The sequence below is a fragment of the Sturnira hondurensis genome, unplaced genomic scaffold, assembly GCF_014824575.4.
Source record: "Sturnira hondurensis isolate 20B ecotype Veracruz unplaced genomic scaffold, ASM1482457v3 Scaffold0007036, whole genome shotgun sequence".
NCBI classification, from domain to species: domain Eukaryota; kingdom Metazoa; phylum Chordata; class Mammalia; order Chiroptera; family Phyllostomidae; genus Sturnira; species Sturnira hondurensis.
The window spans coordinates 462,803-479,097 of NW_028079667.1; the positions used below are offsets into that span (position 1 = coordinate 462,803).

Sequence of the window (16,295 nt, forward strand, 5' to 3'; positions counted from 1 at the left end):
CGTGACCCGGGGCAATCGGATTTCCGGTTGACCGGACGGAAGCGAAAGAAGACGCAATCTCTGTGTCGATGCTAGTCTTTGCCTTCGCTGCTAACGGTAATAACTCTTAGGCTGCCTCTTCTTTCCCCACCCCATGGCTTCCTGCCCGAACTCTGGGCGTGGTCGGGGCGAGAGGACCGCAGCGGAGATGCCCGGCGGCGTCCGGCGACCTCCGGGGAAGGGCCCCTCTCCGCCGCGTCCGCACTACTGGCAGGACGGCCCCTCCCTCTTTCCCTGCGGGAGCTGGGAGCCACGAGAAAGGGGCGGAGCTCGGCCCGCCTCCGGGCTACGAGAGGGTGCCCGGGCGCGCTCTGCTCCTGCTGGGTAGTACTGCACTCACTAATGCCTGGGACTGCGTTCTCTCTTTTGTCTTCCCCTAGCCCTGTACTTGATCTTCATTCCTTCAAACTATTAACATTTACTTTGTGCCAGTCACCTGCTAGGTCGTGGAGACAAACAGTGAGGAAGAACACGCCCCACCATGCAGTCAGGGAATTCACAGACTAATGGGGAAGACCTCTGAGAATATGTGAAATAAATGTAAGATTACAACTTTGAGAAGTGCTAGAATCAACTGTGTGATCTATGAGAGCTAATGCCAGAAGGGATCTGACTTAAATCTGGGAGTCAAGGAAGGTTTCCCTGGGAAAGCAACACGAGCCGAAAGTTGAGGATGGGTTAGAATGCCAGGAGGAGATGAGTGTACTAAAGCCCTGTGGAGAGGGAACGTGGAAAGAAGCAGTGGAAAAGAATTGTACAAATAAGCCCGTGGAATTGAAATCATATGCTTGAGCACGTGCATAGCTAACTATGACTTGCTTTATTAAAGAGCCAAGCCCCTGGAAATTTTTATGAGCAAAGCTGCAGGTGTGGGAAGAAAATTTTTGCCTTTGACTTTCTAGCATGATTTCGCTTTACTTAAAATGTACTGAGAAAGGTAAATATGTTCCCCTTATCTTTGAAGTTACTAACTCTGAACTTTAATTTTCTTTCAGTTCTGTTATGAGTTGCTAAAATCATGGTGAAATGTTGCTCGGCGATTGGATGTGCTTCTCGCTGTTTGCCAAATTCCAAATTAAAAGGACTGACATTTCACGTGTAAGAATTTGCTGAAGTTAAGCCAAGTACCTTAAAAAGCAAAAAGAAGTTTCACTTAAAATTTCAGTTTTGAACTTTAGTTCCCAAGTTCTTTTTAAATAACTTTTTTTTGTTAAATTTGAGGTGACCGTGATACCTTTATGTTTTTATAATTTAGTTTAAAGGTTTAAAATATCTGCCAAGGTATCTGGCTGGTTAACAGAAATATCATCAAAGTCATGTTTGCTAGCATCACTTTGCACTTTAACATACCTACAAAGAAATGCCGTGTTGTTTACATGTAGTTTATAATCTGAATGAAGGATCTTTGCTCAAATATATTCTGTCCTTTAAGTTTAGAAACAGATCAAGTTTAGGCTGTAGAGAGAAAATATAAATTACTTGTAGTTCACTGACTTGTGACCTACAAGTCAGTTCTCTAGCTGTTTTGCACATAAATCACGATTATTCTAATTTAGTATTTTAGCCATTCTTCTGACAGTATAAGAAGGAAGGAACAATAAAATTAATAATTATTCATTTGCTAAAGGTTTATTTTGCTGCTTTTGTGCCAAAGAAAGATCTACTAAGCACTGTGCTTGGTATGAGGAAATCAAAAGTGAGTATGTGTCCTCTACCTGATTCTGGAAAGGATACTTCCAGAATAAGCATATTTGAAGCAGCTTAGAAAATTAGAAAACGTATATACAAGGTTTTTGGCCTCTGGATCTCAAAATACTTCTGATCTCAGGAAGGCCAAACTGCAGGTGTTCCCTGCATTCATTCATTATTAAACTCTTACAGACTGTTGTGTATTAAATACTCTACTTAGCAATTTTGTAATCTGACACAATAAAAGTACCAGGGTCTCTGTTTGGGGATAAATTCTGGATATCACTTCAGATAGGAAAACACCCAAGTGATGTTCTTTATCATCTTTGGATGAAGACAAACCTTCAGTCGTGGATATTACTATATATTAAATATCCTTTGAAATTTTTGTTTTAAAAAACTACCTATTCTTATGTTTATTATTTGTATTCTATACTTTCTTTGGGTTTACTTATTGTTTCTTTTCAAGCTTTTGTTTTTTAAAGATTTTATTTATATATTTTTAGACACAGGAGAAGGAAAGGAGAAGGAGAGACAGACATGTGCCCTGACTGGGAATTGAACCAGTAACCTTCTGGTTCGTAGGCCCCTGCTCAATCCACTGAGCTATACCAGCCAGGGCCTGAAACTTTTTTATAACATGAGAAAAATTTAAATGGTAGTCATTAATCTACATTAATGATTGTAGAAAAATCTGTTAAAACTGAAAGCACGAATCTTGATTGTTTCTGTAATATTTCCCAAGAGTCATAACAAACTAGTTAAGGAATTTAGTCACAGCCTTAATTAAAAAATAATATCAATAGTATTTAACTTCAAAATACTTTTAATATTTTTTCCTAGATTCCCCACAGATGAAAATGTCAAAAGAAAATGGGTATTAGCAATGAAAAGACTTGATGTAAATGCTGCAGGCATTTGGGAACCTAAAAAAGGAGATGTGTTATGTTCAAGGCACTTTAAGAAGACAGATTTTGACAGAAGTGCTCCAAATATTAAACTGAAACCTGGAGTCATACCTTCTATCTTTGATTCCCCATCTCACTTTCAGGTTTGTTTATAAGATACCGCTTACCATCATTACTCACTCTTTATGGTACTATTGAAGCAGCTTCACCATGGTTGCTTTGAAATCCTTAAGTTTTTAAATACGTAAACTGCTGCTTCACACTTTGTAACATGTAGTAGGAGTATTTTACAAGTAATATTTTATCTGAAATATTTGTACATTACTAAGGTTTGGTGAAGTGGACTGACCCTAGGAGTTAGCATAACTCAAGATTTGTATCTGAAACGGAGGAACATCAGGGGGTGGACAGTCCTCCTCACACTTGAGCAAAAGTCAAGAGCAGAGCCTCCATCAGGACCAAAGTATACTTTTAGAGCCTCATACATTCAGACTTCAAGCCTAAGTAGGACTGAAAGGGGGAAAACCAAAATATGATAAGAACAGGAGAATGTAAGGAGCTAAAAGGTCAAAAAGAAAATAACAGGATTGGGTAAGTAAACTCTAGTTCTGTTTTTTCTCAGTTAAATTAGTGCCATGGGCTGGCTGCCTCCTCAGTACCTTTCTTGACTTCACATACCTGGAAGTGTATTTGCTTCCAAAAACTTTAACTGATTCCAATGTGGAACTTTTCATTACAATAGCAGGGAAAGGTATCTCCTTCCTGGCTGCTGGAAACAAGGGAAGTAGTCCACAGCTGTGAGCCGTGCCCATGCAGTCTTGGGCGCTTTCTGCAGTCATTCCCATTGTGGCACCTGAGTTACCGAATAGAGGCTGCCTCTCTTTCTTTCCTATTAATAAATGTGCAGTATCTCGTGCAATTTTCTCTAAAGATTTTTTCCATATAGTAAGGCGCCATCTATCTGTAATGTTAAGAGGACCTTAAGTAATGTGGGCCTAATAATTCAAATAAAGCCTAAGTTACTAACTTTCAAAAACTATAATGTAGAAATAATACTGTTAACACTTTGGTGGGTATGTTTTCAGTCATTTGTACATGTGTTTCTGTGTATATCCTCTTTCTTATTTGCTTCTGTTTCTTTTTTTTTTAAAAAAAGTACTTATTGTGTGCCAGGCATCATTCTAAGCACTTTACATATATTATCCACTCATTTCGTCCTAACAACAATCATATGAGATAAATACTATTATTGTTCCCATTGTACCATTTGGGGAAACTGAGGGCCAGAGTTAAACAGCCGTTAAAAAGGCAGAGGCTGGAATTGAACCCAGGTATTTTGGCTCCAGAGTGCACTCTCAAGTACTATTTTACAGACTGGGGCAAAAGTAGGTATACAGTTGTTGCTGTGGAAAAATAATACAAGAATAAACTTTCACATACTAACAACTATAAACCTATATTTGCCCTAGTCTATTTTTTCCCAACAGTGGCTTTCAACTGTTAGCCTACATAAGACTTATCCAGAAGCTTATTTGAATGCAGAATCCTTTGGCTCTTTCACAGAATTTGATTCCATAAATTCATGAGTCTAGGTATCTGCACTTTACAACAAGCACCCCACACGATTGTGTTGCAGATCTGTAGATCACATTTTTAAGAGAATCCTTGTATAGAACATCAATTTTTAAACTAAACTTTACATTTAAGTATAACATACTTAAAGAAAAGTGCACACATTGTAAGTATATATACACACACATACATATCAGTGAATTTTCAAAAAGGAACACCCTCATGTAAGTCCCCTCAGACCCAGCTGCAGGATGTTACGAGTGCCCCAGAAGCCTCCCTCATGCTCTTTCCCAACCCTCCACCCACAGGGGTAGCTGCTGTCACTGTCAGTGATGTAAATGGAGTCATACAGTGTATACTCTGGCTTCTTTAGCTTGACTCTTTGTGTGATTCATCCATGTTGTAGCATGTGATAGTAGTTCATTTATTTTTTCCGCACTATAATACTCTATTTTATAAATAAATGATAATTTCCCCACTCCACTACGAACATCTTAGTCACTTAGTCATCTTAGTTCACTTTTTTGAAGCGTGTACACACACACTTCTGTTGGAGGTGGGATTTCTGGGCCCCGGGGATGATGTGTATGCAAATCGCTGCTATAGGACATAGCTTCCTTCATCATCACTCTTCTTTTTTAGGAGAATTTGTGTTTTTAGATGATCTTGAGAGTAATTTTGGGGAAGTTTCAAATAATTTCAGTGGAATTTAAAATTTGCTGACTTAACAGCAACTTCCATGAAAAGAAATGTATTAATTTTACTATAGTTGGAAGGAATAAAAACTTTGAAAGAACAGAGGTATCTACCATAATTGTTATTAACAATTCTCAACAGGAGAAAAGAGAAAAACTCCACTGTAGAAAAAACTTCACCCTCAAGACCCTTCCCGTCACAAACCACAACCCCCAGCTTGTTGGTGCTTCCTCATGTGTTGAAGAATTTCAGTCCCAGTTCGTTTTTGTAAGTAAAAGTACTTACTGAGCTAATGTCGGTATTTTAAAGATGAATTTGCCCTCTCCATTAGTATTAAAACTTTTGAAATTTTATAAAAATAATTAGGTGTTTGAGAATTTTTTTAAATCTGTAATATCCGAAAAGAATAGCGTTTCCCCAAGCCATTATAATGCAGGGATAATATAGAGGTGATTAACCCTTCAGTTCAGAACGTATCTGGTTCAGATAATGCTTTCACAAGGATATTTCAACCAACAAACCACAGTAATTACTTCCTCCCCTTAGGTACTATGTTTTTATATGAAAATATCTAATTTAAAAAGTAGTTATAACTTTAGGTTTTAAAGAACATTCATACACGTGCAGAGTAGTTAATCTTGCATTCGTCTGACTGTCCATATTAGAACCAGGCATGGAGTCCAAATCTCTTTTGCTGCCTTGATTACTATAGCTTTATAATAATTCTTTAAATCAGGTGGTCTTCCAGCTTCATTCTTTTTCAAAGTCGCTTTGGATATTCTGTGTTCTTTGCATCTTATGTTATGAATTTCAGAACCACTTCATAAATGTCTGCAGAAAAGCCTGCTAGAATTTTGACTGGCATTGTGTTGCATCTACAGCTCATTTGGGAGGAATCAGCATCTTAGTAAGACTAATTTTAAGTCTTTCAACCCATGAACGGATTGTCTCTCTTCATTTATTTAGGTTTTTAACTTTTCTCAGCAATGTTTCATAGTCTTCAGTGGGAAGATATTTCACTTCGTTTTATAAATGGTATTGTTTTATTTACTGCTACTATATGGAACTACAATTGATTTTTATATATTGATATGGTATCTGGAAAACTTACCAAACTCACATGTTAATTATCAAAGCTTTTTGTAGAAGCTGTCAGATTTTCTACATCATAGTGTGTGTCATTAAAAAGTTTTTTAATTTTTTCCTTAAATATGTATAACTTTCATTTCTTTTTCTTGCTTTGTTGTACTGCCTTGAACCAAGGGCTATATGCCAAATAGAATTACTAAGAACTAATCTCTGTGCCTTGCTACTATTTTATTTTTAATTTTTATTTATTGAATTTAGAGAAAGAGAGAAAACCATCGATATGTTGTTCCACTTAGGCACTCACTGGTTGATTCTTGTATGTGCCCTGACCAGGGGTCAAACCTGCAGCGTTGGCCTCTTGGGATGATGCTCCAACCATTTGAGCTACTTGCCCGCAGCTTCATGCTTTGCTCCTAATTTTAGGAAGAAAACATTCAGTCTTTTACTATTAAAGACATTAATGTGATATTAACTATAGTTTTCTGTAAATGCCCTTTATCAGGTTGATGACATGCCCTTCTATTCCTAGTTTGCTGAGAGTTTTTATCAGAAAATAATGTTAATTTTGTCAAACGATTTTTTGTATCTATTGAGAGATCATATTGTTTTTCTTTTTAGGTTATTAATGTTTAGTTATATCAATTGATTTTTCAGTGTTAAACCAGACTTGCATTCCTGGAATAAATCCTACTTCTTAATGATATATTATGTCTTGTATATATTATTGGATTTGATTTATTGAAATTTTGTTTAGAATATTTTCTTATATGTTCAAGAGTGATATTGGCCTGTAGTTTTCTTTTCTTTTAGAGTTTTTGTCTGATTTCAGTATCAGAACAATGCTGAACTCAAAAGAATGAGTTAGAAAATATTGGTTTTTTTTAATTTTCTTGAAGAGTTTGTATTGAATTGGAATTATTTCTTCTATAAATATTTGGTAGAATTCCTTAACAAAGCTATCTAGGCCTGGAGTTTTCTTTGTGGAAAAGATTGTTTGGTAACTTGTATTTTCCAAGAGATTAATTCATTTTATGTCAGCTGTCATGTTTCTTAGCATAAAATTGTTCATAATATTTCATTATCCTTTTAATATCTGTAAGATCTTTAGGGATATCATCTCATTTCTGATATTAGTAATTTGTTTCTATTCTCTTTTATTGCTGATCAGTCTGCCTAAAGAGTTATCAGTTTTATTGATCATGTCAAATAACTAGCTTTCATTTTCTCACTTGTTTTTGTTGTCTTTGTTTCTTACTTCACTGATCTGCACTCATCTGTGTAATTTCATTTCTGCTTATTTCAGTAATCTGTTCATCTCTGCTTATTTCAGAATCTTGTCATCTTTCTAGTGTCTTTAGATGGAAGCTGAGGTCATTGATTTGAGGTTTCTTCCTTTCTGATATTGGTATTTAGGGATATTAATTTTTCCCTAAGTATTGCCTTAGCAGCATTTCACAAATTAAGTGTTATATTTTTATTTTTTTTAGTTTAAAATGCTTCCAAATTTAATTTTTATTTGTTCCTTGACCCATGTGTTTAGAAATGTGCTATGTAGCTTTCAAATATTGGAGAATTTTCAAGATATGTTATTACTTTCTAATTTTGTTGTGGACAGAGAATATACATTACATGGCTTGAATGCCTTTACACTTTTTGTGGCTTATAGCCCAGAATATGGTCTCTCTTGGCAAATGTTCTCTGTGGATTTGCAAAGAATGTATGTTCTGCTCATGTTAGCAACAATGTTTTATAAATGTCAGTGTGATCAAAGTGTTTGATAGTGTTGTTCAAGTCTTCATCATTACTAAATTTCTGTCTATTCTATTATTGAGAGAGGTGTTCAATCTTCTGGTATAATTACAGATTTGTCTAATTCTCGCAGTTTTCAGTATTTGCTCTTTACATTGTACAGCATTGTTATTAGGTACTAAGTATTTAGTATTATTGTAGCTTGATAAATTAACCCCTTAATTATTAAGAAATGACCGTCTTTGACTTCCGCCAAGATGAAGGCATAGGTGGAAACACTGCCTTCTCCCACAACCAAGTTTGAATACAACAAAGGTTTAGTAAACAAAGACACAGCCAAAGAACAGAAAATTGAACTATACGGAAGTCCGACAATAACAAACTCTTCAACCGGGACAGGTATGAGAGGCGGAGCCAGCAGCAGAGCAGGGTCGGGCAGGGTAGATCCCCCGACCCAGGCACGCAGGCAGCTCGGACCCAGTCCGGGTGCGGGGCAGACTAACCACAGTCGCACATTCGCACACAGTGAGACAGACCACGCAGGCCCCAGAGGGCAAACCCAGTGGTGGAGGGCTGACTGCAGTGGCACATTCACGTGAGTGGGACGAAACGTGCAGGCTCCGGTGACGGTGGCAGCTGTGGCCGCAGCTGCGGGAGGTGGCAGACTGGACGCCATTGCTCCTCTCTGACCCCGCCCCCACATACAGCGTCACAACCCAGCGACTGAGTTGCCCTGCTCTGGTGAATACTAGGGCTCCGATCCTGATACGTAACAGGCACAAACAGTCCAAAAGATGGCGCAAGAAGAACTCAAAGCCCCAGAGCCGATAACTCTAAGCAACCAAGAAATAGCCAGACTCTCAGAAGCACAGTTCAAAACACAGGTCATCAGGATGCTCACAGAACTGGTTGATTGTAGTCACAAATTAGAGGAACATGTGAAGGCTAAACTAATTGAAATGAAGGGAAATGCACAGGAAACCAATAGTGATGGAAAGGAAACTGGGACTCAAATCAAAGGAATGGACCAGAAGGAAGAACGAAACAACCAAACAAAAAAGAGTGAAGAAATGAGAATTCAAAGAAATGAGGAGAGGCTTAGGAACCTCCAGGACATCTTTAAACATTCCAACATCCAGATTATAGGGGTACCAGAAGGGGGAAAGAAACAGCCACGAGTGGAAAACTTATTTGAACAAATAATAAAGGAGAACTTCCCTATAGTCTGGCAAAGGAAATAGACTTCCAGGAAATCCAGGAAGCTCAGAGAGCCCCAAAGAAGGTGGACCCAAGAAGGAACACACCAAGGCACATCATAATTACATTAGCCAAGATGAAAATGAAGGAGAGAATCCTAGAAGCAGCAAGAGATAAGGGGACAGTCACCTACAAAGGAGTACCCATCAGACTGTCAGCAGATTTCTCAAAAGAGACCTTACAGGCAAGAAGGGGCTGGAAAGAAGTATTCCAAGTCATGAAATCCAAAGACCTACAGCCAAGATTGCTTTATCCAGCAAAACTTTCATTTAGAATGGAAGGACAGATAAAGTGCTTCTCAGATAAGGTCAAGTTCAAGGAGTTCATCATCACCAAGCCCTTATTACATGAAATGCTAAAGGGACTTATATAAGAAAAAGAAGATGAAAAATATTAACAGTGAAAGGACAGCAAAGTCACAGTTATTAACAACCACACCTAAAACAAAAGCAAACCAAGAGGACAGCTAGATCAGGAGTGGAACCATAGAAATGAAGAACACATGGAGGGTTAGCAACAGGGGAGTGGGAGGAGGACAAGGATGGAGAAGGTACAGAAAACAGCATAGACAGTAGGTAGAAAATAGATAGGGGGGAGGGCGAGAATAGTGGGGGAAATATAGAATCTAAAGAACTTGAGACAAATGGTTATAAACTAAGGGGGGGAGAATGGTGGGGGAGGGGCTGTGGGGTGGAGGGGAATGAAGGGGGGAATAAAACAACTGTAATGGTATAATCAATAAAATACATATTTTTAAAAAATAAATAAATCTTCAATGCAACAGCTTTTTTAAAAAAAAAAAAAGAAATGACCGTCTTTATTCATGGTAATATCCTTTGTCTGAATCAACATTGTCCAATAGTAATATACCCACTGTCCGTCTCTTTTTGTTAATGTTATCATAGTATATCTTTTCCCACTCCTTTACTTTCAACCTATTTGTGTCTTTCTGTCTCTGAAGTACATTTTTTGTAGGCATCATATGCTTTTGGTTCTTGAATTTTTTTAATCTAATCTGATCATTTCTGCCTTTTAATTGAGTTATTTAAACTCTTTACACTTAATACGATTATTGATATGGTTTGTTTTAGAAATCTTGCTAACAAGTAATCTGTAATCTTAGTTCCCTATTTTTTCTATTTATATTATTTGTTCCCATTTTCTTCATTTTCTGTTTTTTATTGAGGGGGGATTAATTTAATTATTTTATGGTTCCATTGTATCCTCCTCCTTTTTATTTTTACTCATTAGCTATAACTATTTTCTTTTAATAGTTACTTTTAGGTCTATAGCATCCATCTTTAATTTGTCATAGGCTACATGATAAGTGATATTAAGCTACTTAACATTTAGTATAAGAATCTTACAATAATACACTTTTATTTCTCCAACCTTTGTGCTGTTGCTTATCATACATTTCACTTTACATATGAACCCCACACTACATTATTTATTCGTTGAAATAGTAAATTATGTTTTAAAGAGATTTAAGTAAAAAGAAAAAATCTTTTATATTACCCACGTAGTAGCCATTGCCAATGGTTTTCATTCCTTCGTTTCAGTCTGTATCATTCTGTCTGTCTTTAACATTTCTTATAGTGTGGCTATGCTGGTGATAAATTCTTTCAATTTCTACATGTCTTCAAAAAGTTATTATTTAGTCTTTATTTTTGAAACATGTTTGCACTAGATATCAAATCCTAGGGGTTGACAGTTTTGAAGTTTGTTGATTTTAGTTCTTTAAAAATGTTGCTACTCTGTATTCTCATAAATACTGTTTCTAATGACAAATTTATTGTCATATTTTATCCTCTTTACCTACATTTCTTTTTTCTTTGCTTTTAAGAATTTTTCTTTTTCACTGGTTTTGAATAATTTGACTTTGGTGTACCTTGATTTAGTTTTCTACACGTTTCTTGTGGTTGGGATTTGTTAAGCTACTTTATCTGTCGGTTTGTAGTGTTTATCAAACTTGGAAAAATTTTGGCTGATTTCTTCAAATATTTCTTTTACCTCAACTTTTCTTCCTTCCCCTTTGGGGAATCTTATTTCATACACACTAGGCTGTCTGAGTTGTACCACCACTTACTCATTCTCTGGTCATTTTTAAATACTCCCTTTTCTCTCTATAGTCCATGTGGACAGTGGCTATTGCTACTTCTCCACCTTTAGTCGTCTTTTCATCTGAAGTGTCTAATCTGCTGTTAATTCCCTCCAAAATATTTTTCACCTCACACCTTATATAGTTTTTATTTCTAGATGTTCTATTTGATTTTTCGTATATCTTTCATGTCTCCACTTAACTTTTGAACATATAGAACACAGTTTTAATGACTTTCTCAGTTCCCTTGTCTACTAATTCTAACATGTGCATCAGTTCTGGGTTGGTTTCTGTTGATTGGTTATATCGTGTTGTGGCTCATATTTTCCTGGTAAGTTTTGTGCACCACACATTGTGGATTTTACTTAGCTGGATGCTGTAGAGTTTTGTGTCCTGTATTCTTGACTTCGTTCTGGGATATAGTTAAGTTATTTGGAAACAGTCTGATCCTTCCAGGTTTAACTTTGGTGGACAGGACCCGAACAGTGCTCAGATGTTTTGTTCTCCACTGCTGAGGCAAGACCCTTCTGCATACTCCATGCCCCATGAATCCTGAAGCTTTCTCATCTGGCTGGTGGAAGCATGGCTATGCCCTGTGAGCACAGGGCCCTCCTAATCTTTTTGGGTCATTCATTCTTCAGCCTTTAGCAGTTTCCCACGCATATGCTCTGATCTTACTCAGTGATATTGTGGGGGAAGAGAGGGAGCTTCTGTGGATCTCCAGAGTCCTCTCTGTGCAGATCTCTCCTCTGTAGTCTCTGTCCTGTGAACTGTAACCACCTTAGTGTCCCTGGATGCTTTGCACTATCTTTTCAACTGTGTTCACCAAGCTCTGCCTGTTTCCCCTCCCTGCACTGAGACCAATAATCTCCCTCTAGGGAGTCAGCCACAGTGGGCGACCAGAGGGCCATCTCTTTGTTTCCCCTCTCTCCACTATTGCTTCCTTCCTTGCCTGCTGTTCATTATCTCAAGATGTTTTTTTAGGTGGGAGTTACTCCAGTCTCTGTTATTTCTGGCTGGAAGCAAAAGTCTTCCTCACTAATTTTCATATTAAATAAAAAGCTTTTCAATGCCCTGGCTGGCGTGGCTCAGTAGATTGAGCACCAGCCTGTGAACCAAAGGATCACGATTCGATTCCCAGTCAGGGCACACACCTGGGTTGCAGGCCAGTTCCCAGCAGGGGACACACGAGAGGCAATCATACATTGATATTCCTCTCCCTCTCTCCTTCCCTTCCCCTCTAAAAAAAAAAAGCTTTTCAAAATTATTTTATCGTACCTTTATACATGTCAGTGTTATTTTCCCTGTTTTCAAATTTTAAAAAGGTATACCCAGCAAACATAAGTATAATCATAATAAATATTGAGAGAACAAATTATCTCTTCAAAAATTCAAGGCCGCTCTGGCTGGTGTAGCTCAGTGGACTGAGCGCGGGCCTGCAAACCACACAATCGCGGTTCGATTCCCAGTCAAGGGACATGCCTCGGTTGCAGGCCAGTTCCCAGCAGGGGACACATGAGAGGCAACCATACATTGATATTTCTCTCCCTCTCTCCTTTCCTCCCCATCTAAAGATAAATAAATGAAATCTGAAAAAAAAAATTCAAGGCCAGAGTCCTCTCTAAACCCATTAACACCCAGCCTGAGGACCTGCTTTAGTCAATGCTCCCTCCCTTATAAAGTCAAATATTCATCAAAATAAAGTAACTCATTTACAAGTTTAGGAATGGAAATTTGTTTTATAGATGAAACTTAAACTTAGCAGCCCCCCACTTAGGGGACAAAAGCTGTATAGTCATTGTGAGTACCCTGGTGTTCATAAGCAAATACCTACCTCTGAAGGAGAAGCGCGCCCCACCCACGTATTCTGCACTCCTCGCCTCTCCCTAGGCTTAGCCCAGAGGAAGAGGCCCCAGGCACCTGGAACACTGCTGCCGCCCTCGTCCTCTGCTTGTGTTCTTTAAACCTTTTACTGTCACCAACTTGGAGACCTTCTCTCATCACAGTCAATGGAGAAACAGCTGAGCCTAGTTTTATAAGCTTTTAGTACTTGTCTGTCTGGTTTACTAACTTGGTGTTTATGTTTTTAGGAACATAGCTACAGTGTAATGGACAGTCCAAAGAAACTTAAGCATAAATTAGATCATGTGATCAGCGAGCTAGAGGATACCAAGAAAAATCTACGGAATGTTTTAGACCGAGAGAAACGTTTCCAAAAATCATTGAGGAAGACAATCAGGGAATTAAAGGATGAATGTCTCATCAGCCAAGACACAGCAAATAGACTGGAAGCTTTCTGTTGGGAGCATTGTCAGGAGAGCATAGAACGAGACTGTATTTCATGAAATAATCTTGTGTTATGTTCTGCCTAAAGTTGACATTGGTACGACTCTTTAGAAAGTAATTTTTATTTATCGTCATTAAACAATATCCATCATTTAGAGTGCTTCTTTGGATCCTCTGCAGCATTATGCGTTATAGTTGTTATCCAAAGACTTTGTTTTGAAGACATGCAGAAATATGGTCTAGTTATCATGTTTTTGTGTGACTTGTGACAATTATGTTTTTATAGATCTAAACTGGTGTCAGGTCAATATTGTAAGGTATTAAAAGATGGAGAAAATTTCTCAGGACTAAGGAAGTCATATCAAATCAGCCATGGAAGGCTGTAGTGGTAGGAACTGGGCACTTCTTCAGCAGCATCAGACTTGACTTCAAAGCAATACTTTCATCATTATTTGCTTAGATACCCCTTACGGTATATGTGTTGAATTATACTTCTTGTTGAATTGTACTTTAAATGTATCCTACTTCATTTACAACAATGTCAATCTTGAGTCCAATCCAAGGTGCTTTTGTTGTCAGTAATTCCAAAAAATACAAGACACCCTATGGTACTGACCCTGAGAGCAGCATATGGTGCAGAACTTCTGGCTTTTAAAGTTGTCTAGAGACAAGCACAGTTTTCCAGAATAGCTATGCTATGCTTCCTCACTAGGAGCACTTTGACGTTAACCTGCATGGCTTTAAAAATATTTAGAAAGGGTGATAAGTCTGATTTTTTAAATAGCTAGTTATTCAGATACTTCTAAACATTTAGTTTTATGACTTATTTCATCATAAAGATGTATCTTCAAAATCTGAATGCCGGTACTAGATGAATACTTTTAATGCTGCTTTGTATTTTACAGAAAGTATTGTAATATTGCTGACATTTTAGAAAATACAATATAGAAGAAACCATTAAAAATAATGATGTGGCTCTTCCCGTTGAAACGGGAATTGTAGAAAGGGTTACACTCTTTTTCTCTAACGAGGAGAGCAGATTACCATCCACGAGCTTCTATGTAGCAAAGAGGTAAGAAAAACAGCAGCTTTAGAACAGTTTCTTACTGAATATACAGATAATGACTCGGCTATTTTCTCATTGAGCCAACTATCAGAAATTTTGTTTTTTCCCCCAATTTCTTAGAAAAAGCAACTGAAATTAAGCGTCATAAATATTGTGGATTAGAATAAAATTTACTAGCCCATAATCAAATTCTGCTTTGAAGCATATGTACATATATGGGTCTCATTCAGACATCTACGCTATAGTAGTTAGAATTTGAGTATCCATTGTTTCAGTGTGTTACCTAGAAATGAAGTGCATTTTGTGCTAAAATGTTCATTATACTTTTATTTGTGTTATATTAATATCAGTAAGGATACATGGTCCCTTGAATTTCTTATATTTAAAAAATTTTTGTTATGTTTTGCATGTTATGTTTTTTATGTAGGACTCCAAACCTTCCTTCTGAATGGGGTTTTACCCATATTTGAGAGACCAGCATTATGCTTACAAATCACTAAGGTCATGTATTTTTACTATCTTAAAAAAAACTCATTAGCTACCCATTATTTATTTTAGTTATTTAATTTTGAATTCATAATGGACACTCTAAATAAGAAATTTGGGTATGACCTTAGGTTTTATGGATATTTTGTGATAGAGATGGAAAAGTTTTCCCTCACCCTATTTTTTAGTGTAAAAATTAAAGTCAAAGGACAATGGAGGAGAGTAAAAGGATAGATCCAGAACAGTGTGGCCAAATTCTAGCTGTCTGCAGGTTGCTCAGAATAAATCAAGCCTGGGAGGCCTTTGCAAAAGTCAAGCCCCAGCTTTTGCCACTCTCATAGTTACCAGTCACTTTTACTACTTGCGTTCACAGTGATTGCAGCCCTTATGTTCTTTTTCACTGTCATTGAGAGAGAGGGAGCTGTAGGAAAAGTACTGGTGCCATCAATGACCTGGAGCTACCCAGTTGCTCTTCATTTTTATGGAGAAATGATTAGCAATAGAAACATGACACAACGAACAAGGTCCTCCCCACCTGCTGCCCCAAACCAACTTGAACGCCCTGAGTACCTCAGTCCACTGTTCCCAGAGAACACTTCTTAGCCTGGGGTGGCACTGTCCTGTGCAGAGCAAAAGCATTCATCCCCCATCCAGAGGTGCCTCAAGCAGCCAAGGTCAACATAAGGGTTTCACTTTGCTTTAAAGCTTGCAGTGGCCTCTGGATTCTGGAACAAACAAGTGTACCAGTTCAGCCTCAGCACCAAATCAGGTACGAAGGACCTGACGTGACATTTTCTCCATGTCAAGTTTAAGTCTTTAGACTTTGGTTGCTAAAGACGGTCACAATTATATCATACTCTTTAATTTGAGGAAAGATGTATTAAAATATATAGTTTTAATAAAAAGGTAAAATTTGGGGACAACTGTTATAGAGTACAATAAAAATGATTTTAAAATATATAAAAAGCAAAACAATAAAAATAAAATCAATAAACATTTAAAAAAGAAAATTATTACAGAAATAATTGGGGGTGAAGAATTCATTACATGTTTAAAAAATAAAATATTTTCTTTAGCAATGTGTTCTGTGTGGTTTTTATACATTTAGTTATTCAGTAAAATAAACAGAAAAGCAAGAGTTCATATACAATGATTTTGCTTTAATTTTTCCACATTTCCCCCCCACCAAGATCTCTAATATCACAAGAGTCTGCTAAGTTAGATGTCCCAAGTGGCAGGCCTGCTTCCCCCGCCACGTGGACCAACCATAGAGCCCTTTCCTGCTCTGGGCCCCACTCAACTGGCAGCCTTTCACGTTACCCAGTGTAGAGAGTGGTACTCTTCAGGATGAAGTACG

The 16,295-nt window shown here is 37.5% G+C and overlaps 1 protein-coding gene across 3 annotated transcripts; it reads left to right on the top strand.

Annotated features, from left to right (window-relative positions):
- Positions 1 to 9: 9 nt before the first annotated feature.
- THAP6 (THAP domain containing 6) lies at positions 10 to 15,562 on the top strand. 3 transcript variants are annotated; one of them, XM_037050941.1, is made up of 5 exons: positions 10 to 96; positions 1,035 to 1,137; positions 2,572 to 2,779; positions 5,046 to 5,171; positions 13,191 to 15,562. In XM_037050941.1, the coding sequence occupies exons 2-5, from the start codon at positions 1,058 to 1,060 to the stop codon at positions 13,443 to 13,445; spliced, it is 669 nt and encodes a 222-aa protein (XP_036906836.1). In that variant the 5' UTR covers positions 10 to 96; positions 1,035 to 1,057; the 3' UTR covers positions 13,446 to 15,562. The 3 variants fall into 3 exon arrangements, with proteins under 3 accessions (XP_036906836.1, XP_036906838.1, XP_036906837.1); XM_037050943.1 differs by lacking the exon at positions 5,046 to 5,171; XM_037050942.1 differs by lacking the exon at positions 1,035 to 1,137 and having other exon boundaries at positions 15 to 96.
- Positions 15,563 to 16,295: the final 733 nt, after the last annotated feature.

Bases quoted from the DNA above. Each gene is read 5' to 3' on its own strand.
- THAP6 (XM_037050941.1), top strand. From the start codon at position 1,058: ATGGTGAAATGTTGCTCGGCGATTGGATGTGCTTCTCGCTGTTTGCCA. The intron at 2,780-5,045 runs GTTTGTTTATAA...AATTCTCAACAG, and splicing joins ATTCCCCATCTCACTTTCAG to GAGAAAAGAGAAAAACTCCA. The intron at 5,172-13,190 runs GTAAGTAAAAGT...TTATGTTTTTAG, and splicing joins TTCAGTCCCAGTTCGTTTTT to GAACATAGCTACAGTGTAAT.